Source organism: Lepidochelys kempii, chromosome 2 (genome assembly GCF_965140265.1).
Source record: "Lepidochelys kempii isolate rLepKem1 chromosome 2, rLepKem1.hap2, whole genome shotgun sequence".
NCBI classification, from domain to species: Eukaryota; Metazoa; Chordata; order Testudines; family Cheloniidae; genus Lepidochelys; species Lepidochelys kempii.
Genome location: NC_133257.1, coordinates 152,912,884 through 152,938,251, shown reverse-complemented (window position 1 = coordinate 152,938,251; position 25,368 = coordinate 152,912,884). Strand labels below are relative to the sequence as shown.

At 42.0% G+C, this 25,368-nt stretch overlaps 1 protein-coding gene across 8 annotated transcripts in view; it reads left to right on the top strand.

The window, feature by feature from the left end:
- ANKS6 (ankyrin repeat and sterile alpha motif domain containing 6) overlaps positions 1–25,368 on the top strand; it is a 78,516-nt gene that overhangs the window by 9,605 nt on the left and 43,543 nt on the right. For 7 of the 8 annotated variants that reach the window (XR_012157401.1, XR_012157400.1, XR_012157399.1 and 4 more), the window contains exons 3-12: positions 1,841–1,885; positions 4,760–4,964; positions 5,799–5,905; positions 8,553–8,612; positions 9,088–9,236; positions 14,488–14,698; positions 16,241–16,287; positions 17,614–17,817; positions 19,071–19,236; positions 24,394–24,566. Coding sequence is in view for 2 of the 8 variants with exons in the window: in XM_073332461.1 (XP_073188562.1) it covers positions 1,841–1,885; positions 4,760–4,964; positions 5,799–5,905; positions 8,553–8,612; positions 9,088–9,236; positions 14,488–14,698; positions 16,241–16,287; positions 17,614–17,817; positions 19,071–19,236; positions 24,394–24,566 (1,367 nt within the window). In the remaining 6 variants the exon portion in view is untranslated. The remainder of the gene's footprint in view (positions 1–1,840; positions 1,886–4,759; positions 4,965–5,798; positions 5,906–8,552; positions 8,613–9,087; positions 9,237–14,487; positions 14,699–16,240; positions 16,288–17,613; positions 17,818–19,070; positions 19,237–24,393; positions 24,567–25,368) is intronic. The other variant, XM_073332462.1, reaches the window with a different exon arrangement.

Here is a 25,368-nt window from a genome sequence, read left to right as displayed (position 1 = left end):
GATCTCCCAGTTGATTGCGATCTCCGGTGGTGTAGCGTGGCTGCCGCTAAGGCAGACTCCTTGCCTACTCTGGCCCTATGCTGCTCCCAGAAGCACCACCCCTGCAGCTCCCATTGGCCAGGAGAGCTGCAGGGGCAGTGCTTGCAGAGAGGGGCAGCGCGCAGAGCAACATGCCCTGCCCCTCTCCCCCGCCCCCCAGGGGCCCAGAGGTGCATTGGCCCCTTCCGGGAGCAGTGTGGGCCGGCGTAGGTTGGGAGCTTGCTTTGGCCTGGCTGCACCTGCTGCAGACAGGGAGCAGCCGGAAGTAAGTGCTGCCCGGTGGGAGGCCACACCCCAACACCCAGCTCTGAGCCCCCTCCTGGAGCCAGCACCCCAAACCTCCTCCTGCACCCCAAGCCCCAGTCCTGACCCCCCTCCCAGAGCCAGCACCCTGTACCTCCTCCTGAACCCCAACATTCTGCCCCAGCCCTGACCTTCCTCCCAGAGCCAGTACCCCATGCCTCCTCATGCACCCCCTCCCAAACCCCAACCTCCTACCCGAGCCCGGTGAAAGTGAGTGAGGGTGGGGGGGAGCGAGCGACAGAGAGGAGGGGATGGAGTGAGCGGGGCAGGGTTTTGGGGAAGGGGCAGGGCCTTGGGGAAGGGGTGGGGTAGATCCTGGGTTGCCCTTAGACTCAAAGAGTGATCTTGGGCATAAAAAAGGTTAGAGACCACTGCCTTAAAGCAACCCAGCCTCAGGCCTCGACCCAGACACCCAAGTCAAATATGATGAGGATTACTGAAAATCTTATTAATCATATAAGAAAGTTCTACCAATCCCAAAGGATCGGACACATTACCTCCCAAGTTAATGAATACTTCAGATCTTACCCAAATACATGCTTACAGCCAATCCTTATTAAGTAAACTAAACTTTATTTAAAAAGAAAAGAGAGAGAGTATTGGTTAAAAGATCAATGTACATACAGACATGAGTAGAGTTCTGAGATCAGATTCATAGGAGAGATGGCGAGCTTTGTAGTTGCAAAGAGTTCTTACAGAATTAGTCCATAGGTTATAGTCCAATGTCCATATTCAAGGTGATCCAGATGAGACTGGAGATCTCAGTCTTACGACTTAAGCTTCCCCTGCATGAAGCATCAAGCAGATCTGAGATAAAAAGGATCAGGACCCAAGGGATTTTTATACAGTTCCAGGCCTTCTCTTGACAGCTCAGAGTCCTTAGGCAAACAATCAGTAATCATGGAGATTTTGAAGTAGACCTATTTCCTAAACATTACCGGTAATTAGCTACATGGATTAACATAATGCAATTTATCCATTAGGCAGTTTATCACAAACTTTAAAGAGACATATAGACAATGACATTACTTCACCCAAGATTCATCTAAATGTTCATATTCCCTTTTGATCTCTGCATGAATAGCTATAGTGACAGATAGGAAAGTCTGTTTGCATGGATAACATCTAACAAGATATAAGTGAACATATACAATTTGTATCACCTCTAATTCTCTTACAATACAGGTTTGCATTTCACAATTCTAGCCTATCTAACACGGAATGGCTCTAATTACCATTTGCGTACTTTTCTAACATGTCTCTAGGTTGACTCTGGGTCATTTAGCCTGCGAGCCGCTTAACCCTTTCTGGCCATGCGTCACACTTTGTATAAGATTTGTTGCAATTATATAACAGTGTTAGCAACAATGATTTGCATGGTCATACTCTAATCAGATAACATCACCAATATATTTTTACTTTTTATGCTAAACTAATTGTACTACAAATTTTTGGCTACATGACTCAAATTTTAATACAGATATTTGTATTTTCTCAGATAATGACAAGAGGCAGCCTGATGTCTTTCATGCTTTGAAAATGGGTAAGCATTAAAAAAAATTCACCAGCACATCTGTTTCTTGAGACTGTAGGGCATTGTACTTGCTAACATGGGAAATTGAGACAGTGTGTACTGGAGTTATAGGCTACTTTGCCCTTTCCTTACTATTTAGATAAAGATATGAACAAAAGCTACATCAATACTTAGAGTATCAAAGGACGTAAAATCAGAGGTTCTGACAAGCTAAAAGAGACATTCACTGCCTGTGATTTCTTTTGACACACTGGGAGGATATCAAAATGAGAAATCCACTCCGACATTTTCAGGACTCAATTACAAGGAAATACCAAGGTGGATAGGGTGACAGTCATCAAGAATTCTTCTTGCAGTGTTGCAGGAGGACAGTACTGTAACAAGAGCTGTGCCATGCTGATTCTGTCAGTCTTTCAAAGTTTGTATATAGTCCCTCAGTTCCTGCCAGTAGACTAGATGATGTGTAACTAGATTAATCTACCTTTGCCCTGGCTGAGACTGATGACCAGGCTGTCAGGGGATGATGGGGTGGATGCTGATGTCCCAACTGTTATTGACAATCAACTTCTCTAGATGACAACACTGGAGTATCTTCTGTATCCTCATGAGACCCCAGCAAGTCCAGGATATGGCTGTCAACATGGATGAGACTTTAAACCTGTAGACTCCATCAGTACAGGAAGAGACCCATGCATTCTTGAGCATGGCCCTGATCAAACTGACCATCTACATACACCCTTATCTGATATAAATGTTATCAAGAAGTATAACACTTAGGAACACAGGAAGAACCCACCAGTGACTAGAAAGATAAGCAGATAAGAAATTTAAATCCAGTGTACACAGCAAATAGACTACCCAAACAAAGTCAAAACAGATACATTAAAATATTTCAGCCTTATGCTGATCAGTAGAAGTCAGCAGTCAACCATTCATGCAAAATGAGTTACCTAGTCTACATCATAGCAACCTGGCTTGCTGACACCATTTGTCCCATGCTAGGTCACTTGGGCCCACCAACCCAGTCCACAGAATGCAGATTAGTAGGTGATATAGCCATAATTCTCACTTCCAGGTTCAAGTGCAGGAAAAATATACTTGAAACAAAATCTTTGCAATTCATCTATCTGACCTATAAGACCAGGGACAAATCCAGTGACTTTTTAGAAGAGCAGCTTGTGATGCTATCTGACATAGTAATGAAGAGCTGAAGATCTGTTGTCTTAAAATACCAACATTCAAATGGATGATGCCACAGATGCAGCAGCACAAAATCTCTTATGCCTGCTATCAGGTGGGTTCTTTACCTTTCTTCTGCAAACCTGAGGTGGTGTGGTCTAGGTCATTAAGGACAACAAGTCTGTAATATACTAAGTCATCAAGCAAAGAGGAGCAACAATAGCAAAGTGTTGTGGCACTCAACAGTGAAAAAGTTCTTGAAGGGCCTAGCTAATGCTTTTCTACCAGTCAAAGACCCAGTTGCCGTCTGGGATCTGATGCTCACTATCCTATTGAGAAAAAGAGGCTTCCTGATGACGGTGACATGAATGAGGAGAGTGAGTAAACTATAGAGTCTTGTGCCTGACCCTCCATTTCCAGTTTTTCACAAGGCCATGGTTGTTATATGTACCCACCCCAAGACCTTAATGAGATAATTAACTTTCTGGTGTGTGTGTGTTTCCCATAAGCCTCATGCACCTGATGAAGAAGTTAGACTTTACACTGTGGATTTTAAGAGGGCGTTGAGTTATTACTTAGATAAATGTAGAGTGTTTAGAAAATTACTTAGATTTCTTTTTATTCCATATGAGAAACATTGTAAGGGAAATGTCATTGTTTCTTGACATCTGTCCAGATGGATTAGATTGTGCACAGAGACTTGTTTTTATTTTAGCTAGTGTTCCCAAATTAGAAGGACTTTGTGCCAGTTCAACAGGAAGTACCTCCTGTGGTTGTCTTCATCACATTCAAACTGAGAAGCATAAGATTATGTTTACACAATGATAATACCTAAACTTACCTCCAGATCTGATGCTTTTACAATTGATGTTAAATTAAAAACTCTTCAGCCCACCATTTCTGGAGTTTGTACTGCTTGTCAAACTAGTATTACTGGAAATGGGCAGATATTACCCTGACAAAGAAAGAGATGATACTTGTCAATAACTGCAGTTCTTCAAGGGTGTTGCTTCCCTACATTCATGCTATCCACCCATCTTCCCTTTTTTCCTCAGAGTCCTCTCAAATCTGTTAAGGTGCTAGAGTACAGTAGAAGTAACACGGCCTCAGAGGCTAACAGGCTCCTTGGTGGTAAAGTTTTGACACCACGTACAGTCATGAAAGTGAAACAGGATTTTAGGCCTGGTTTAAGTGCAAATCAAATTGCAACCTTAACTACAGAGTCAGTACCAATGTCTGCATAATATTTAATATACCATTTAATACACCTGCTCTAGGGATTTATCCTTGGAATTATGGGATAGTGCTGTGGTGCACAGGAAAAGACTGGAGGGAGCAATTTGTATGGATACACTCCGCCAGTTTATGCAAAACAGGACAGATACGCTGATCAGCTGAAGGAACAAATAGCACTACAAATTCTTAGTTGTAACATTTAAACTTGAAATAGTGCAGTTCTCTAATGTAGATGGAGCTATAGTGTATGTGAAGTAATTATATTTCTGTTGATGTTGCTATTTCATTTAATTTTCATAGTACAATAAAACATTTTAAAGGTGATACATATTTTGATTCTTTATTTTTCTTTTTAAGTAAGAATATTTTTGTCAATGTTAGCAAATCAAAATATATATTAATTTAGAGGCTGAGAAATTGTCTATTCCTAATATACAACATTATTGTGTTTTGTGACTTTCTTCATAGGAAATTTTCAGCTGGTTAAAGAGATTGCAGATGAAGACCCAAATCAAGTTAATATTATTAATGGTGATGGTGCTTCTCCACTGATGATTGCAGCTGTAACTGGACAGTTGGCTCTTGTACAGCTGCTTGTTGAGAGAAATGCTGACATTGACAAACAAGATAATGTTCATGGCTGGACAGCCCTAATGCAGGCCACATACCATGGGTAAGTGATTTTTCCCCTTGATTAGTGGTAGGAGAGGGTTTATTCTACTTCCTAGATATGGACTCAAAAGTAATCAATTAGATATTGGTTCAGAAAAGCAGAGGGCAAGCTAACTAAAAATTCTAGATACTGATGCCAAGGAACAGTAAGTCCTATGCCGGTGAGAAACAGGCCTCTCTTAGGTGCTGAAACTTGTAGTATTGTTGATGTGATTTTCCTTGGTGCTAGCTTCAAAAGAAGCATCAGTTTTGGTATTGGGACCCTCAGGTTTCTCTAGTGGGCCCTATCTCCAGTAAGTGGCTTGGAGACCCAGGCTACCAAGCTGGTACCAAGTGGAACCCTGTCAGTGCGGATTAGCACTGGGTCAGAAGCCTCAGTCTCTAGTTCCATCAACCACTCCTCACCCCAAGGAGACTAAGAGGAGGAAAGTACTTAGGGAGCCCAGTTATTGAACCAGAACTCTCTTCTGAAGAAATAGCAGAAGAAGAAACATTGCGACTATGGATCCAAGAATTGAATGGCAGATCTGGGGACTTCAGTGCTGGAGACCCTGAGTGCCAAACTTGTTCTGCAGATAGCCAGGAGCATTCTAATTTGTTGCAAAGATTTTGATGTGAGGGGTCCACTGTTTTCCCCCCATCAGCAGTGATGCCTCACTTTCTATGTTAGAAGGTTCCTTACTGGCGCCAGTCCCACAGAATTGAGAGCCACCTAGGTTGTCTATAGACAATATCTGGACAAATTCTAATTCAGAAAAAAGAGTGTGGCATAAGAGGGAAGAGATGGAACATTAACACTCTTTCACATATGTGACCAATTCTTTTTTCCTTAAAGAAATAAAGATGTTGTTAAGTATTTGTTGAATCGCGGAGCTGATGTCAATCTACGTGCAAAAAATGGATACACAGCCTTTGATCTGATAATGCTACTGAACGATCCAGGTATGTTATGTCACAGAGCCCAAAGGAAATGCTTGCAATAACAGCATATGCAACAAAGAAAACATCCCTTCTAATTTAGAAAATACACTTGAGTTGTAGAAAATAATCTCCCATGAGTTCCATGTGACAGAGAGAGATTATTTTCTGGAAACAGTATGCTTACTGGATTAAAGGGTCAAATAGAAATGTACGGAAATATATGGGGTATAGCTTGTCCTTTTAGAATCTGTTTATTCCTGCTGCCTGATTTTTCAAGTGTGGTGTAAAAATGCAATGTTTGTGTCACCAATGTCTTTTCAGTGATGTGAATTATGATGGCCCAAAGACTCTCCTGTGATATCACTAAAAATAGAGAGTAAAAATATAGAATAATTATGAAGGTGAAAGCGTCCACTTGCACTGATGTTTTAGTAACCGACAGTAAAAGGAAAGGAAAGAGTGGGTGCCATCATCTGGAAAGTGGGGAACTCCTGGGCAAATCTCTTTTTTAGTTTTGTCAGATCGAGTAAAAGTCACATTTGAGGAGTCCAACATCTTTTTATTGAAAAACATCCTAGAAAGAAAGGAAAAACACCTTAAATGAAGCTTTGTTAAAATGTTTTTAATGTTTCTGTTAAGCTATCAGATAAATGACTTTAGCTTACATTATTTGGCACTTTTCTGTTATTCTTACCTGTATCTGAACTGGCTTTTCTGAAGTCAAAGAATACTGTTTCTGATGGAATTAACCTTTGCTATCTCTGTATTTCCTTCACTCCTTCCAAGAGAGAGAATGAACGAACAGGCAGAGGACTTCAACAAAATAATAATAATAAATAATAATAATAATAATAAGGAAGGTGAAAAAAACTGAACGCTAAATAGTTCTTAGTTCTGTTATCACCCAGTTGACTAGTGTTGAATGGCAATCAGTAGAGCTGTACTGACATCTTGATTGGACAGTGTTCCAAGCTATACTATGGGTTATTGACAGTACATATTGTGACATGTTGCAGCATCACAGGCAAAAACGTAGAGAAAGAAAATGAATTCAGGAAAGCTACTGCTTTGACAGGTCGTTGGCACTCGTGCTGATACAGTGCAGGCAGGGAGCAGAGAGGAGGACTGCAGCAGAAGGCTGGGTGATCTGCAGGCAGTTAAACCCTCAGGCTCACAGATCCCAGTCAGCCAGGCAGAGCACCTCCCACTCCATGATCTTTTTCATTCTGGGCATCACAACAGAGACTCCTTTCTCAGCTGTGTTCTCTAAAGTTTCCCGCTATTGCAGAATCACTTGTGGGAGCTCTGGTGTACACAAGGGTCTGAGGATTGTCAGTTCTTTAATAACTGACAGGTACCTGTATTTTATCTGGATTGGAGCTCTCACTAGTAGAGCTGCACCCAGGGCAGCAATAGTGGGGAAATTTTTTTTGGGGGGGGAGGAGGAAATCTACTGAAGTGTTTTTTCTTGTGGTGAATGTCAACTTGCAGAGCTGATGAAGGCTTCCGGTTTTCTACTCAGTCAGGCTACTGTGTAGGCCAGTTCATTCCTTCTGAAAGTCTCTTCTGGTTCTGCTGGAAATAAGAAAGTTTTACCGAACTTTTTTCAAGCATCAGCACTGCAAAGACACACATATTTAGTTCCAAATACAAAATGTCTATGCTCCCCTAAAAGTCATGTTATTCCACTCCTTGTGCTTACTAACTCTGCACACTCAAGTCTCCCTCCCAGCCACTGTCAAATCTTCCACTAGTCCATCTCCCCTTAGATCATCCTGTCCCTTTCCACTGCAGCATGTAAAATAATCTGGGATTAGATTTTCAAAAGCGCTTAAGTTAGCAAAACCAGTCCCACTGAAAGTCCTAGCTCCCTTAGGTGTTCCTAATGCTCTTGGATCTTGTCTTTGTGACACGTTACTGCTCAGCAAGCCAGAGTGTGACTCTAGAGTGCACTAGCTTTCTGTGCAGTAACATCCCATATAGACATTGCTACAATACACAAAAGGTCCACAGTGTGCTTTGACATATGACTGTTTGAAACAGGTGGCCACACAGTAATCCTTAGACACTTTTGCAGATCCCATCTCTAACCCTTGTGTATTTCATTAAAAACTTTGGGTGAAATCCTGACCCCAGTGAAGTTAATACTAAAACTCCTATTGTCTTCAGTGCTGTCAAGGACCCACACTTTGTTTTGAGAATACGTATTGCCAGTACAAAATACTACTTTGCTAATGTATGTCTCGCTTATGGTTTATTCTCCTCTATTTTTCCCCTTCCATTCACTCTACTTTGTTTTTTTCTGCTTTGTGTCTTGGTGTATTCTCGATCATTTTCACTATCTTGTTTCCCATAGATTAATTTTTACACAGTTTTTAATGGCTTTTAAAATGTGCAATTTATTTTTTCTCTAGGTTCATTGTCATTTTTTTTGTCTCCCAGATACTTTTTTTTATTCTGTCTCACTCTTCAGCATTTTTTCTCTTCAGCAGTCTCTCTCTTTCCCTCATTTTGCCCTCCCATCTTCACCCTTATATTCATTCTTTCCTCTTCCTCTTTTTTCTGTTTTTTCCGTCCTTTCTTTCTTCCACATCTTTTCAGTCTTTTGTTGTGTAATCTGAGCATTGCTCTTCCCTCTGGAATTTGTCTTCAAACTTCCTCCCTCCAGCCTATGCTCAAGGAAAGAGAAGAGAATATCCTTTCTCTCTGCTCTCTTCTTCTGTCTCAGGTAAGAAAAAGTACCTTCTTGATGTTTTTCTTAGCCCACATCAAGCAGCTGTTAGGTTCATTTGTTAAAGTGATTCTCTTGATTCTGACTGAGCAGAGCTCTCTTCTTGCTGTTCAATACTCTTTAGTCTAGTTCTAGTGAATCAAGCACTGATAATGCTTCTGTAGATCTGGTGGTATAAGTACCACAGTGTAAGTCAGCAGCTCACTGCGCGCAGGGCCACCATTCAGTATTTGTGGTCAATCCACCTTTGTATCTGAATGTTACAGAAGTTTCACCTGGACAAGAATAAAGAGGGAGGGCAAAACAGGGAGCCCTTGGCACCAGAATTTTAGGCCTGTGTGTCTGGTGCTGTTGCCTTACACTCTCACAGAATGCATAGGAGCAGCTTCAGCACATCAATCCTGGTTATACATTTGAGATGAAAGGACATTTACAAGTAAAACAAAACAAAAACTGAATTTGTTTTTTCTAGACACAGAACTTGTACGTCAACTAGCATCAGCCTGCATGCAAGTAGACAAAGACAAGGGTAAGCAGAACAACAAATCATCTTTGCCCTGTTCTAGAAGTAGACAATCTTTAAATACCCCGATGTTGCCAGATGACAAGGGAGGATTAAAGGTAAACAAATTTCATATGTACTCTCTCTTTGATGATTTCTGCATAAATAACAAATGTACAATTTACTCCAAGGTATGAAGTATGGAAAGACACCACGCGAAAGTGTTTGGGACCTAGGACATAACTAACATATTTGCTTTCTGCAAGCCAAGTATACATTCGTCCTCTTTGATTTTCTAAGATGTGGATTGTGGTAGACTTTTTGGCTGCTGGAGTGGTGGTAAGGACAGGGGGTGGAACTGTTTCTTTAATTTTAGAGGAAAGTTGATATAAGCACCCTTACAAAGAAACTTATTCCAGAGTGGGAAAAGTCACTGTATAGTTAAGGTTATAACTGAGTTTCCATTTCAATCCTGATTTTGGTTCTCATTCTGAAAAAAGTTGTATTGGCCTAAAATTGGTTAGGTTACATCTGCAGCCAAGTTAGAAGTTTTCTACAGCATTCAAAGTGAATGGGATATGGGGTTTAATTAGTATTGTGAGCGGAAGAGGGGGATGTGGGCTGCTCTTATCCTGACAGTAAGATCAGTTCCCTTCACTGCAGCTCCAGCTCTGCCCATCCCCTCTCTGCCAGAGGAGGAGGCTGAGGCAGGGGCAGAGGTGTAGCAGTAGGGAGGACCAGAGCACTGCTTCATGCTCTGCAATAGAGGGAACTGCTCTAAGTATCAGTGCAGGGCCAGCTGTCTGGCTCCAAAGCTCAGGACTTGTGTGAGGAAGGGAGCCCCTGCCCTGAAAAAAAAGGGACATTAGTGGAGTTCATCTCTGAGAGTGGTGTCAGATCTACATGTCATCCTCTTTCTGTGGTCTCACATGCAGCATCAAGGGTAAGGTGATGGGAGCATTCAGACAGCCACACCAGACTGTCCCCTCGTAGCAGTCCCAAGTGTTGGAGTTATGATTCCCATCCTCTCAGGTAGTGCTGTATTCCCTCTGCCTGGGACTGCAGGTGGGTCACCAGCTAAGGGAAGCTGTTAGAGGAGCTGGGCTGGCACCACAGCACTAAAGTTAGTTTTAGAGGCAAGTCGTCCATGTGCCAGACAGCTGAAGCTGCTGTAGGAGGAATATTGCTCTGCCAGCAGCAGGCAGGATAGGTCTGAACTCTGCATTCCTTACAGACCCCCAGCTCCTAGCTCCTCCCTCTCTTTGTTCCCTCTAGGCTCCTTGCTAGGCTCTGAGGGGGCAGGGAAAGGAAGAAAGCAGGTGGTAGCAGAGGCATCTCAGCTCTATTATATAATGGAGTCTGTGCACTCATGTTTGCATTCCATGTAGGGATCAGAGTAGAGACTCGAAGATGAAGAGCATAACCAGGAGCTCTTTGAATGGGACCCAGGATCCCAATATGGTTGCAGAGGAGGCAGCTAAGCTGGGTTGGTAAAAGGAGGAACCTCTGGGTGAAGGGACTGCTGCATCAGATATGCAGCTTTCTATTGTAAAATGTACTGATGAAGGCTAAGTTTTGTAGGCTGGGGAAATATGGATTCCATCAATGGCTCCTGCAAAATTTGGGAAGCACAATTATTTAACTTCCTCAGTATCTGGTGCATTGGCCATCTGGATCACATGCTGCTGTAATGCACTATAGCCCTGCAGACCTTCACCACAACGACACTCATTGCATATTTCAACCCCCAAATGAGACTCACCTGATTGGTAATTATCCAGAACAGCTGTCTTTCACAGAGCAATTCCCATTTTTTGCAGAATGTCTAGTTGGCAGCCGGTATCAAGTGGAGTGCCCCCAAGGGTCGGTCCTGGGGCCGGTTTTGTTCAATATCTTCATAAATGATCTGGAGCATGGTGTGGATTGCACTCTCAGCAAATTTGCAGATGATACTAAACTAGGAGGAGTGGTAGATACGGTGGCAGGTAGGGATAGGATACAGAGGGACCTAGACAAATTGGAGGATTGGGCCAAAAGAAATCTGATGAGGTTCAACAAGGATAAGTGCAGAGTCCTGCACTTAGGACGGAAGAATCCAATGCACCGCTACAGACTAGGGACCGAATGGCTAGGCAGCAGTTCTGCGGAAAAGGACCTAGGGGTGACAGTGGACGAGAAGCTGGATATGAGTCAACAGTGTGCCCTTGTTGCCAAGAAGGCCAAGGGCATTTTGGGATGTATAAGTAGGGGCATAGCCAGCAGATCGAGGGAAGTGATCGTTCCCCTCTATTCGACATTGGTGAGGCCTCATCTGGAGTACTGTGTCCAGTTTTGGGCCCCACACTACAAGAAGGATGTGGAGAAATTGGAGAGAGTCCAGCGAAGGGCAACAAAAATGATTAGGGGTCTGGAACACATGACTTATGAGGAGAGGCTGAGGGAACTGGGATTGTTTAGTCTGCAGAAGAGAAGAACGAGGGGGGATTTGATAGCAGCTTTCAACTACCTGAGAGGTGGTTCCAAAGAGGATGGTTCTAGACTATTCTCAGTGGTAGAAGATGACAGGACAAGGAGTAATGGTCTCAAGTTGCAGTGGGGGAGGTTTAGGTTGGATATTAGGAAAAACTTTTTCACTAAGAGGGTGGTGAAACACTGGAATGTGTTACCTAGGGAGGTGGTAGAATCTCTTTCCTTAGAAGTTTTTAAGGTCAGGCTTGACAAAGCCCTGGCTGGGATGATTTAATTGGGGATTGGTCCTGCTTTGAGCAGGGGGTTGGACTAGATGACCTCCTGAGGTCCCTTCCAACCCTGATATTCTATGATTCTATGAATAAGGGGAGCCCTCATATCTGTGATCTGGCACTGTACTGTCAGGACTTGCTCACCACTGAGCTACAGAGCAGACACTTTATTCTGAAGTTACATCGCTGCTACAGTTTAGCCCAGGTTTCAAAAACAATTCTGCCCCACCAGCCTGTGGTTGTGCGCCAAACCCAGAAGTGTCATGCCATCTACAGAAGAACTGCAAATAGCATATAAGGCCATCTACTCACACCCCAACCACCAACTACCTGTTACATGAATGCTCTGAATTGCTGGTCTTGTCTCTTTCTTGCCAGAGTTGCTCTCAGAGCCACTACCACTGCCAATTTGCCACTCACTTTCAGGGACCTTGCTGAGCAAGGAACAAGAACAGAGCTTTCATCCTGGCTTCCATTTTTGAGAAAAAGGACAGGAAACAGTGCTGGCATCATGGGATTAACAGGATTTACCCCCAGAGAATTATGGGAGTTTGACTTCTCTTCTGGGTTTTGAGACCCTCAGTAGCTGTACTGGAACTGTAGAGAAGGTAGACAGAGGGCAGGTGGACTGCAGTGGTGTAGTATAGTGATAGTGTTGATGTGAGACAAACTGTACCTGAAACTGCCTGGCTCATATGGACATTGTACACTGTAGATACTCACAGGGGAACCATCCCACCAATTTAATTCCCAATTGTTCAATTATTCCATGTAGGCTAGGCCTTTGGAAGAAGTTAATAATTGCACAATATTGCTCCTTATGTTGCTGTGTAATATACCTTATGAACATAAAATTATTCACTTACTATCAAGTGATGTACTATGACCGAGTACCTCCTCTCGTTGTCCTTGTAACAGTGACCAGGCTGACACTGCCCACATCTGCAGGATCCACAGTAGTCAGAGAGAGCTAGGCGTCACTGCTTCCCCTAGTGTCTCTGAACTGTCATATCCTGTTTATCAGGTCCCCAGCTTACTACAAAAAAACCTGTAGGGTTTGCCTGGAAGCTCCAGTCCTTTCAATCCATTTGAAAGCACCAATAAAAGTATATGGATGTTTGTATTTTAATGCTTTTTCTACCATCAGAGCCATCCCTTGGGAAGGGTGAATTGGGGTGACTGCTCCAGGCCCCACGCTTTGGGGGGCCCTGTGGGCCGGTGCAATTGGCCAGCGAGGTCAATCCCGGAAGAGATGAATCTGTGCATTCCACCCCCGGCCCTGCACCCCCCTAGGGATGGCCCTGTCTACCATAATAAGTTCCTTTGCTCAAGAAGTACAAAGAATTTTTTAAAAATAGTCAATACACATCCCAGTTTCATCAGCCTTTGCTCTAATGCAAAACCTTAACAGCCATCTGTGCATTGTTAAAATAGAATAACTTTACACAGGTATTGATGTTATGACAGTAAGACGTGCTAGATCTTGATACTGGAGAGCATGACGTTAGAGTATGAAGTTGTGAGTTGATTGGAAGATTAAATTACAGTACTTAGTACTGTAGTTTTAAAACTTCCCACCCAAAGTACCTGAGTAAATGCACATGCTTCGCTTTCGCAGACAAAGTGACTATAGTGGAAAAAAATATGGAAAACTATTTACTAGGTCCAAAAATTGATGAGGTAAATCACATCCCTTCAAATTCACAATTTGACAATGAATTTCCTGTGATAGAAAAAATGTGGGGGGGAGACTGAGAGAGATTTTAAAATGGAGCTTGAAAATTCATTCATTCATTTGTTCATTCATTTAGATGTATTCTACTTCAGTGTAGCTTTATATACATAATATTTTGTATGTAAAATTAGTTTTACTTTTTATTAATTTAATAAATACTATAAATCAGATGTTCATGTTAACACAGACAAACCTGTAATTTTTTATACATCTATATCTACCTATATCTGTACATAAAGCTGCAATTCAGTCTAGGGCAAAGGTTCCCAAACTTTTCTTATTGCGTACCCCCTTCCAGATCTACCAGCTGCCCATGTACCCCTACCTTTCTCATCACTGGTACTTTGTGTGTTCTTCTTAACACCCCATGTCTTTAGCCATCTATCCATATTTCACGGTTACATACCGATATCGGAGCTACATATACAACCAAAAACAAAACCCCTGCCTAAGTTCTGAGCTCAGACTGGACAGTTGCTGGGCAACTGAATCCACGCTATACTGTGATTAGAGGTGAAGGCTCTGTACGTCAGCATCTGTATCGGTGTTCTCGTTGGTACATCCTGAAGTAAATTAACTACCACATTTTATGTAACAAATTCCCATGGAGTTTTAAAGCTTCATCTGAGTAACCTATTATGAAAATGTAATAAATTAAGTAATTAATAGATAAAATCCAGCATTATACAATTTCTCCCGTGTACCCCCCAGAGATGTCTTGTGTACCACCAGGTCTAGGGTATTGGGTGACATTGATAAACGGCTCCGTCAACTCTTGTAGTTTATCACTAAAACTCCTTGTCAGAATTATAGCTTTGTGCGAAGCTGAATTAATGTAACTTTTCTTTTACTTATATGTTAGAACAAAGTTGTCCTGTCTTCTCATCCCCCTAGTCATGGTGGAACAGAATGTCCAATAGATTCCGCAAGCTGAAGTTGACCCAAACGTTGCGTCATGGATTTTCCACCAGTCAGTCTGTGCCTTTTACTGATGAGCCCGAGTCATCTCTGAATTCCACAATAAAAGCCACTTCACAGCCAGATGTGAACAACTCTGGAAACTGTGATGCTGCAACAGCTTGGACCACAAATGTCAAAGCTAGCGGTAAAGTCAGAACTGCTTATATGCTATATGGGAAGTGTTCTATCATCTGGTAGTTTAGGTGGTACCATATTTAATGTAATGCATTTGCTACAGATGAAAACATGTAATAAGAATGCAGTATGTGGAAAGATGCTGCACAAAGAGTTATTTTATCAGACTTGCACTGGTTTTGGTTAGTGATTGCCGTTGAGCAATAAATTTAGCATCACCCATGCTTAATATCATGTCATGCCATTAGTGCAGTGGTTCTCCAACTTTTGTATTGGTGACCCTTTACACATAGCAAGCCTCTGAGTACGACCCCCCCTCTTATAAATTAAAAAAAACACTTAATATATTTAATACCATTATAAATGCTGGAGGCAAAACAGGGTTTGGGGTGGAGGCTGACAGCTCGCGACCACCTGAGAGGTCCCGACCCCCAGTTTGAGAACCCCTGCATTATTGTATGCTAGAAAATACCCTTGAAATGGGCAGTCGATTCATATTAGAGAGAGAAGGTGGGTGAGGTAATATTTATTGGACCAACTTCCGTTGGTGAGAGAGACAAGCTTTTGAGCTACACAGAGCTTTTCTTCAGGTCTGGGAAAGGTACTAAGAGTGTCACAACTAACTACAAGATCGAACAGATGGTTAAGCACAGTGGTTCTCAACCAGGGGTACATAGAGGTCTGCCTGGGGGCACATCAACTCATATAGATATTTGCCTAGTTTTACAACAGGCTACATTAAAAGCACTAGCGAAGGCAGTACAGACTAAAATTTCATACAGACAATGACTTGTTTATACTACTCTATATACTATACATTGAAATGTCAATACAATATTTATATTACAATTGATTTATTTTATAATTATATGGTAAAAATGAGAAACTCAGCATTTTTTCAGTAATAGTGTGCTGTGACACTTCTGTATTTTTATGTCTGATTTTATAAGCAAGTAGTTTTTAAGTAATGTGAAACTTTGGGGTATGCAAGGCAAGTGAGACTCCTGAAAGGTTGAGAGCCATTGGGTTTAGCATAAGTAGTTAGCACGTTTTCTAAGGGAATGTGCCAGGATGGGTAAGGAATGGTGTCCCTAGCTTCTGATTGTCAGAGGGTGGAGACGGATGGCAGAAGAGAGATCACTTGATCATTACCTATTAGGTTCAGTTCCTCTGGGGCACCTAGCATTGGCCACTGTTGGCAGACAGGATACTGGGCTGGATGGACCTTTGGTCTGACCCAGTTTGGCCATTCTTATGTTCTTATGGGAATATTCAAGGTGAATTGGCCTGTTAACACCCCTGTTAGTCATAGAACAAAAAGGGGGGTTAGTGGGTTTGAACCCTGCAGTTTATGATGTAAAATACAAAAACAACAATGGCCCAAATTCATCTTGGATACGTTGCCAGGAAAGTCAATGGAGTTGCATGAGGGATAAATTTATGCCATTGTATTTACTGAGTGAAACTGTTGTGGCATACAATACATTTGTCAAAGTTATCCTTGGGAATAAGCATTTGGAGTTTTTAAAAATATCCTTGATGTGTTTTTCAGGTGTGTGCACAAGAGCAGGAAAGGATGATGAATTATTGACAACCATGGTATGTTACAGTGCTGTCAATGTGCTCAACACTGAATAGAACATCATGCAACTCTCACTCAATCATTTACAATCCAAATTAGATAGGCAGTACAGTTCACTCATATTATCATACAAATGATACAGTGGTCACCATTAATAAAATAAACAGCATTTGCTGATGATCACTAGACAGTTGTATCCAAACTGCTGTATTTTTTCTCTTTAGTGAGAACAGGAAATAACTGCAATATTGCAGATGGTATGGATTGGTAATGCTTGGTAAATATTGACTTTTGTAGCAAGTACAATCCATTAGTTGATGGATGAACTTTTTATGGTCAATAGTGACTTAAAAAGAGATCACTTGAATAGTTGGTTTATTGCTGAAAAGCCACATGAAATACTGTGTTCTAAGGAGGAATTTGAATGTAGTAAGGGATGTAACTCAGACTTATTTCACAACCATTTACATGAATGAACATGCTCTGTTAGATAAAAGGGTAAGCTATAGTAAAATTCACGAAGAACAAGGCATCGTGCATTTTCAGCAATTTTTTACCTATCTCAAAACCTTCACTTTTTGGAGAAAGTTACAAAGAGGGTATAATATAGATTCCTCCTCTCCTTTGTTATACTCCAGCTTCAGATTCTGTTATAGCCTAGAGACTGCATTATCTTCAGTTGATAACCCCTTCTTGGCAATTGTAAAAGATCAAATTACCCATGTTGATTTCATTAGATCTTAAAGAACCATTTATTTGATATGAGGGACAATGTGTTGACTGAGGGAACTGGGGTAGAAGAGGGCTTCAGTTTTTCTTCTTCTTTTTTTTTAGGAGACCCCAAAGAGACAGAGTAAGCAATTGTTCATTCTTTCCCAGGGTCTCATCTAGGAACCCACAGAGTTTTTATCTTGTCACTCCTCCTGTTTATCATTTGGAAGTGACTAATTAACTAGTTAACACTCCTGTTGACTTCACTAGGAGCCAGGATTAGGCCCAAAGGAAGGAATGAAATAGATTTATACTTAACAGGGCAACTTGCACTATTTAAGTGAGCCAAGTTCAGTATATTACATAAAGCTAGTGTATGATAACAGCTTTAATGGTCATTTGCATTGCTTCTGTTTATTATTCTGTATTGTACATCTTCAAAGATGTTTATGTCTTGATTAAATTGTTCTTTTGCCTGTTTAAAATACCCTTACTCCCCCACCATCCTTTTATTCTGATGATGAATATTAAAAGTCTTCCATTCTCTACATAGCTTCATTTCCTATTTTAAATGCATATAATTAGAGTCAAATACATCTTTCTAAAAAGAGGTAATTTCTTTTTCTTCTCAGTTAAGAAGTGGTGCTCCATTTACTAGGCTACCTAGTGATAAACTGAAAGCAGTTATTCCTCCTTTCTTACCTCCTTCAAGTTTTGAGCTGTGGAATTCTGACCGAACACGAATGAACAAAGATGGCAAGACTGAACAGATGAGGACTGCCTTGCCACAGCGTGGGATCAAACATGATTTTAACAGCAGTGCAAACTCTGACATAGTAAGTGAATGCATTGTACAACAAAATATTGTATATTGTTACCTCCAGGAAATTTTGGTTGATAAGACACAGTAGTTTGATGCTGTCCCTCAGACTTATGGTCCTCTTGGATTCTTGCAACATGTAGCTGTGAGAACATCTTGTAGAATCATGTATTTTCCATTGTGAGTTTTTTAAAATTTCTATATCTTTAGAATGGGTAGTCCCTGTAAACTCAGCTACTCAGGAGGAGAAGCATTAGTAGAGTAAGAGCTTGCATGCCACACTTTTCCTTGAATACAATAAGCTCCAGCATTAACATGGGTTTGTCACAAAGTTCTGAGGTGATCATAGATTCCAAGTGAGATGGTTTAGTCCTCAAAGTACGCTGCCTCGGTGTATCAGAGCAGGGGTATTTTGAGTTGATAATGAGTTCTAGAAGGAAGGAGGGGGAAAAACAACTGAACTGAAAGAAAACAGATCAGTTACCTGTAAGTCAGTCATTATAAAGATCACAGCAGCATGAGTGGATAATGTGTGGAGGGAGCAAAGCAAAAGAGGACCAAGAATGGAGTCAGGGAGGCATTCACTCAAGGGCTAGAGGAGTGGAGAAAGACCCACCAAACCAGAGACTGAAGGAGCAATCAGACAGGTAAGAGAACCACCATGAGAGGAGATAACTGCAAAAGCCACTGGAAGATGGGATTTCAAGGAGTAAGGAGTGGATATTGATGTAAAAGAATTCAAGGAGGATGTTGATAGAGTTGAGACTTTAGGATTTGGCCAGAAAATCATTAGAGCCTTTAGTGAGAACACTTGCTGTGGAGTGAAAAAGGTTGAAGTGGGATTAAAGAGGTCAGAGGAGAGGAACTCACAGCAGTAGTTGTGGTTTAGTTAGAGGGGATGGTAGTGAAGCAGATAGTGAGCCCAAGGGTGTTTTCGTAAGATGGGGGAATCTAGAGCAGGACTTTGTATTAGATAAATTTTACATGTGATTTTATGTACCGATCTTGAGACTTTGTATTGCTCATGTTATACTGATGACATTTTTAGACAAAAATCAGAAGAAGAGGACTATTTTTATATTACTACTTTATTCCTTGTTGAATTAGGATTTTGTAATGTTCAAGAAAATCATATTCATTTCTGATATCCATTTTGATCCTCAGAGAAAGTCACTATCCTTTGTGGTAAGTAAAATTGTGTTTAAAGCTTTATCTGCCATTTCTTCAAGAAAGAAATTTTAAAAGTGTATATATTTCTTGCTCTTTTAGACATCTGTTACCAAAGGAACTAGACCCATCAAATTGCCAGCCTTTGCAAGAAGACCTGCTTCTCCCTCAAATTCAAGCAACTTCAACCACTCGCCACACTCTTCTGGTGGATCCAGCAACATCGCTGGAATTAACAGACATGGTGGAGAACTCCATAATAGATCAGGTGGATATATATTTTTTAATTTCATATATAAAAATTAAGACAGATTCAGCTAGGTAATCTAAATTCACAGGTAAGGTAGAAATTACACAAGTGCCTGCAAAACTGCCATTAACTTTGCTGGAACAGGAACCACAGACAGTCACAGTAGGGGACTGTAGCAGATCGAGCACTCCCTGCCACCTCCTGCTGGTTATCCGGGAATTAGCTCATTCCAGCACTCGGAGTGCCTCCTGCTAGCCGGTGTCTCTCCTGCCTCAGGCCCCCGTGTCCCTCCCTGATCCCGGTGCCATCTTATCTTGGGGTGCTGCCCCACAGCAATGCCCCCACACTCTGGGTCTCCCCTCCCAGGGGAACCCCCAACCCTCTAAGCCCACCTTCCTCATCTAGCCCCGTTTCCCTGGGGCAAACTGCAGTCTGTAATGGCCACTCATCACTGGCAAGGGGCTTGGACCAGCTTCCTCTGCCTATCCCCGGGCTGCACCTCTGTAGCCCCAGTCCCTCCTTAAGTCTTTAACAAGGCCTCAGCCTGGGGAGTTGCCTGGCTGGAGCTCCCCAGCTCCTTTTGCCCTTCTCCAGCACTGCTCTGCTTCAGGTACCCTTGTGCTCCCAGGAAGCTAGGTCCTTCCCACTCCACAGCTGAAGTGAGTCTCCCAGCTCCTCCCTTAGCCCTTCTTATGCCAGGCCCTGATTGGCTGCCTCAAGCCCACTTATGATTGGCTCCCAGGGCAGCCCTTTTCCACGGCTGGATTTAACCCGTTCCAGACTGGAGCGGGGTGTCTGCCACGCTGCAGGGACTATGGGCCCAGTCATGCATTTGGAACCACAGAAGCTGACCCTGAATCTGAGAAACCTCAGTGACTTTAATTGGGGTACATCCATGTAGCTTAGATTGCAGGAGTGGGTATGCTGTCCGAAAGGACATGTTTCTACCTTAATATTTCTTTAAAGAATTTTAGTCTTTTTTTTCACATATCACTTTTTTTCTGGGTGAAAATTTCTGATGTTTTAATTAAAAGAAAGAAAAATCAAACTACCAGCATTCATGCCAAGCCTATCCAAAAGAAGACATTCCAGGCATAAAAGCTATTAAAAATACATGCCTGCTTTATCCCATTTTTGCATATATTATGGTAGACTTTCATAGCATGATCGTATAACATTGGATAGTGTAAGATACTGAAATTGAAAAATATTTATTTTGTAAGTATGGGTTAAGTCTGTGGAGGTACATACATATTTCATAAAGTAATTGTGGTAATTTTAACATGCCAGAAAAGATTTTAACTTCAAAACCTGTTGTAGTAATTTAACATGTGACAGGTTCCCAAAACACAGAACAAAAGATCATATCACTAAGAAATGTATCTGATACACATCTCTGGAAAGAATCTAAAGATTAAACCATTTTCTCAATATAAAGAAATATATTTGTAATATTTTGACACAGAACAGAGGGTACTGGCACCTGTCCTCCCAGGGGCATGAACCTGTCTGTAGCCAGCTGAGGATTCTTTACTGATTATTTCCAAAAGAGCTGCATTTACTAGGACGTATCACTACGTGAAATTCTGTGGCCACTGTTATGCAGGAGGTCAGACTGGATTGTTGTAATGCTTCTTTCTCGTCTTGAAATCCATAAAAGTAATACTTCTTTTGTCTGCCATTTTCCTCCGCAGTTCAATGGGGTTATATTATTGCAGCTGTAGACTGGGAGTTTTTTCCATGTATTTTCATCTTGAATGTAAAATGTGTTTTTCACCAAGAGGGGAATAAATGTAGTTTAATCAGAATTGCTAGGGATTTCAGATCTGGGGTGGATAGAAACACCCATTTCATTCTACGCATAGATCAGAAACCACTTCAGCTCATGGTGGAAAAGAGCTGAATTATCCTTCTCCGTTGCATCAAGCATTGGCCACCCCATGTCCTCAGGAACTGTTGCTGGGTCAGATAAAGCCTAGCCTTACTAGGGGGATGCTATGATTTTTGCATTCAACAACAGATGATCATTGGACATTTTTGGGTTGTTTTAGAGTTTTCTCCTCATCTACCAAATATATTTTATTATTTGTACCAGGGTAGTGCCTAGAGGCCCCAATCAGGATTGGGACCCCATTAAGCTAGGTAAAGCACACAGATTAAAAGATGGTCACTGCCCCAAAGGGTTTACAGTGTAAACTCTCAACCATGAGAAGAAAGAACCCTACTGGATACCCTCTGTAACTCTGAAATGTTACTGCCACTGCCCAAATTCTTCTGACAGCAGCATCTTCTCCCCATATTTTATTATCACCTGAGAATTAGATGGGCTTCTCCCTATTCTCTACCTCTCCCCAGCCAATCTGCTGAGTCAGAAAACTAATGTATAGATGGAGTTTAGCAGCCCTACTCCAGTAGATCTCTGCTTAGTTGATTTAATAGGATGCACCTCCTCCCAAACACAAAAGTGACCCCCAAAGACCTACAGGGAGACCACCAACAGGATCTCCAAGGGGCTGGCCTATAAAAGGTCTCCCACCTTGGGGAAGAGAAGACCAGGAGCAGCAGAGTGGTAGAAACAACGTGAATGTGTTTCACAAGCCCAGTGACCTGGTGGGTTCATCAGAAACATCTGAGTGATTTTCCTTCCTGCAGGCAGTGCCCCTCAGTAGGATTTGAGGAAATACTTGCAGCTAACAATGTTTGTCTGTCATCATCTCGATCACTTTGCTTACATGCATCTCTTTTCTCCACACTTTGTTTGTATCTTTTCATATTAAGAAATTCTTCAGGATAGAGACCAGTGGTTCAATTCTGGTTCTGTTAAAACCAGTGAAAATTTTGCATAATGTCAGGTTTCAGAGTAGCAGCCGTGTTAGTCTATATCCGATGAAGTGAGCTGTAGCTCACGAAAGCTTATGCTCAAATAAATTTGTTAGTCTCTAAGGTGCCACAAGTACTCCTTTTCTTTTTAGTGAAAATTTTGTTGTTAACTTCCATAGATCCAGAATTTCACCCTATGTCTTCATAAGGCCCCTCACACAGTAAGACCCTGTTACAGGGAAAGCTGGTCCTTTAAGGAGAATTTAGGCCTATCTCTTAGCAGTGCCTAATTTCGTACTGGATCATGGGACTTCAAGTCCAGGAAGCATTAACTGAGAGTGAGCAAGTCCACTGGGAAGGAAGAAGCATCCTATCAAGAGCTTCATGCTGTCAGTAGTGGGAGAGATTCAAGAAGAGTAGCAGCTGCTCAGGGAAACTCTCCAGGATCTGGTGTCTATATCAAGGCTGACATGTTTCCCTGTGAAGGAGCCAGAAACAAAACCTGTGAGAGGCTTGGCTGAAGAGACCTGAGCAAGACCTGACCAGAGACAGGCATTGTAGGGGATGTCCCAAGGAAGATAATGGAGAATGGCAGTCTTGGGTTTGGAGCAGATTGCTGCTCATGGTGTAGGGGCCTGTAGTAAATGGAGGGCACAAGACACCTCCTAGAAATGTCATGTGCAAGCTCCTGCATTGAGGAGAAAAAGGACTGTTAAGCCTGAGGTATTACAAAGTCTTACTGATCCCTGCAGTGGAGATTATTGTCAGCTCTTGATACAAGGGGAGAAGGAGGTCCCCTGTGTCAACGGGTGAAGGACTACATAGCCAGTGAGGGGAAAAGGACTGCTGAAGCCTGAAGCACCTATATTTGTGTGTTTGGACTTATTTACCCTGGAAGGAGAGAATTTTTACTTTGACTGTTGGGCCAGAGAACCAGATCATCTTATTAGTCCAGGAAGACAGTCTCCAGTGGAGGAAATGAGGCAACAGCCACACACCTGACACTGAAGAGAGAAACACAACCTCAGCATGCCCCAGTTGTGACTGGGACCTTTTGGCGCGACAAGTAATAGTAAGGCCAGCATGACTACTCGTGTGTCAACTAAACACTTCCGCCTTGCTCTCCTCAACCCAGGCAGCATTTTCAAAGACGTTTATGATGCCTGACACCCTTTGTCCAGAAGGCAAACCCATCTCTGTTAGCAGTACATAAACCTGGAACTGGTACCTGGAGCCTGTTGTCCTTTAGGGTTCAGTGACATGGATAATGAAAAAAAGTTTGACTTTGGATAAAAATAATTGAAAAACGTTAAATTTCATTTATCAGGCATCCCCCTCTTCTGTCCTGCTGGAATCGCAAAACAGCAGGCGAAACCTGGAGACAAAGAGTCGTGGAAGCCCAAGGATATACATAGACTGACCCCCCACATCCAGCCTTTTAGTCTTTGCTTTGCCGCTTTCCTGGAAGCATGGAGAGCAGCTCTCAGCCTTCTGTCTCCAGCGCTTTAGATAGTCTTTGCTGGCTTTATCTTTCCCCTCATTTGTCTGCCTTTCAAGTATTTTCCCTCTCCTGGTGTCTCTGTTCACTTGCGCTGGTGGCAAAACAGGCTACAGCCGCTGTGTTGATACTGCCCAAAGGTGGTGGCTGCCTTCCCATATTTTTTGCTCCTACTACACCTGATACGCTAAGGGCTACCACAGGATTTTGGGACCAGCAGATTAATAGGTGGGCAGGTGAACAGTTTCTGATAATAATGCTTTACCATTTATATTGTGCTTCATGCATTCAAAGCACAGTACAGAGATTAACAGATAAATGAGGTGGTGGATAAGTATTATTGTCCTCATTTTACAGATGGGGAAACTGAGACAGAAGGTTGAAGTTAATTACCCAAGGCCACTCAGTGAATCAGTAGCAGAGCCAAGATTAGAATTTAGGAACACCTATACTCATGTATCAAGTCCACGCTGCCTTCAAAGTATCTGCAACTCTTTTTCCCACTCCCCCACAACAGTGGGAATTTCTTGCACTGAGACCAGGGATTTGGTGGATTTTCCCATTCTTGCTAGTTTGCTTCTACTTTCCTGCCCCCCACAGGCCAATCCAAGAAAGACAGAAGGCTTTCCTGGGAGCCTAACTTTTCCCCCGGAAGAAACAGTAACTCCTACAAGGACTACCAGCACTGGTGTGGAGAGATTTTTGTCTATGCACTGAAGTTTTTTGGAGGGTGTAGGGTGGTGGAGGAGGTGGCTAGAACGAATCTGTTTTTTTTTTTAATTATATCAATTTATTTAGTATGTTGCTTGTTGGTACCTAACTTTTTTTTTTTTTTTTAATTTATGGTTCCTCCTCAGGTGGCAGTGCAGATAGTGTTTTGTCTCAAATTGCAGCTCAAAGGAAAAAAGCAGCAGGCTTACCTGAACAGAAACCCAGCCAGCAATATAGCTCAATCCACACAGCTGCTTCATCCACTCTTCCTGAGCTGCAGCAGTGCACTCAGATAGCTGGCAATGGACGTATTGCAAAGGTATATATATGACTTTTAAGTTTTCCTGTTGCTAAAATACCTAATACTTAACAAAGCAGTTAATGAAACATGCCTTAGTCATGTGTGGTAGGAAACACAATTACACAACATATAATGGGGCTAAAATGTGTGAATGTCTGACACAGGGGTAGAAACATGTCAGCTCCACCAAACTTTCCCTTAGTAACAAATCTGTACAAAGGCAGGCAAAAATAAAGGGAAGTTTTTATTTATTTTCTGCTTGGTTCATTTTAAATAAATGTAATCACAGCCCAGACTTTAATAGATTTCCTGAAAATAACTCTGTCAGCCTGACATGGGCCTGCTTAGCATGCAAAGCCCCCTGAATCTGACTCTGCTCAGCAACTAATTCTTTGGAACAAAGTTTTCACAACCAGACTTGAATATGCACAAAGGGGGTTAGGAGGCAGCGTTTTCCTGGAAATTTAAAAATAAATAAATAGCAACGTTGACATCCTTTCTCTGTAGCAGAGGCAGTAAAACAAGATGGGATATGCAGCTGTAGTGGAGTATATGCCCTTTCCAAGAATTAAGGCTCTGATTTGGCAAAATACTTAAGCATATGCTTAACTTTAATTTTGAAGCCAGTGGAACTTAAGAACATGTGTGAGTGCTCTCCTGAACTGGAGCCAGAGAAAAAAGCTTGTGTAATAAGGAAGAGATAACCCAAACATTTTTCTAGGGAAGCAGAATAATATAACTTTAAGCTTTAGCTTCATGAAGAAATTTATTTGTAAGCACTTAGAAAATGTCCAGCTGAAGCTCAAGGTTCATAAACAGC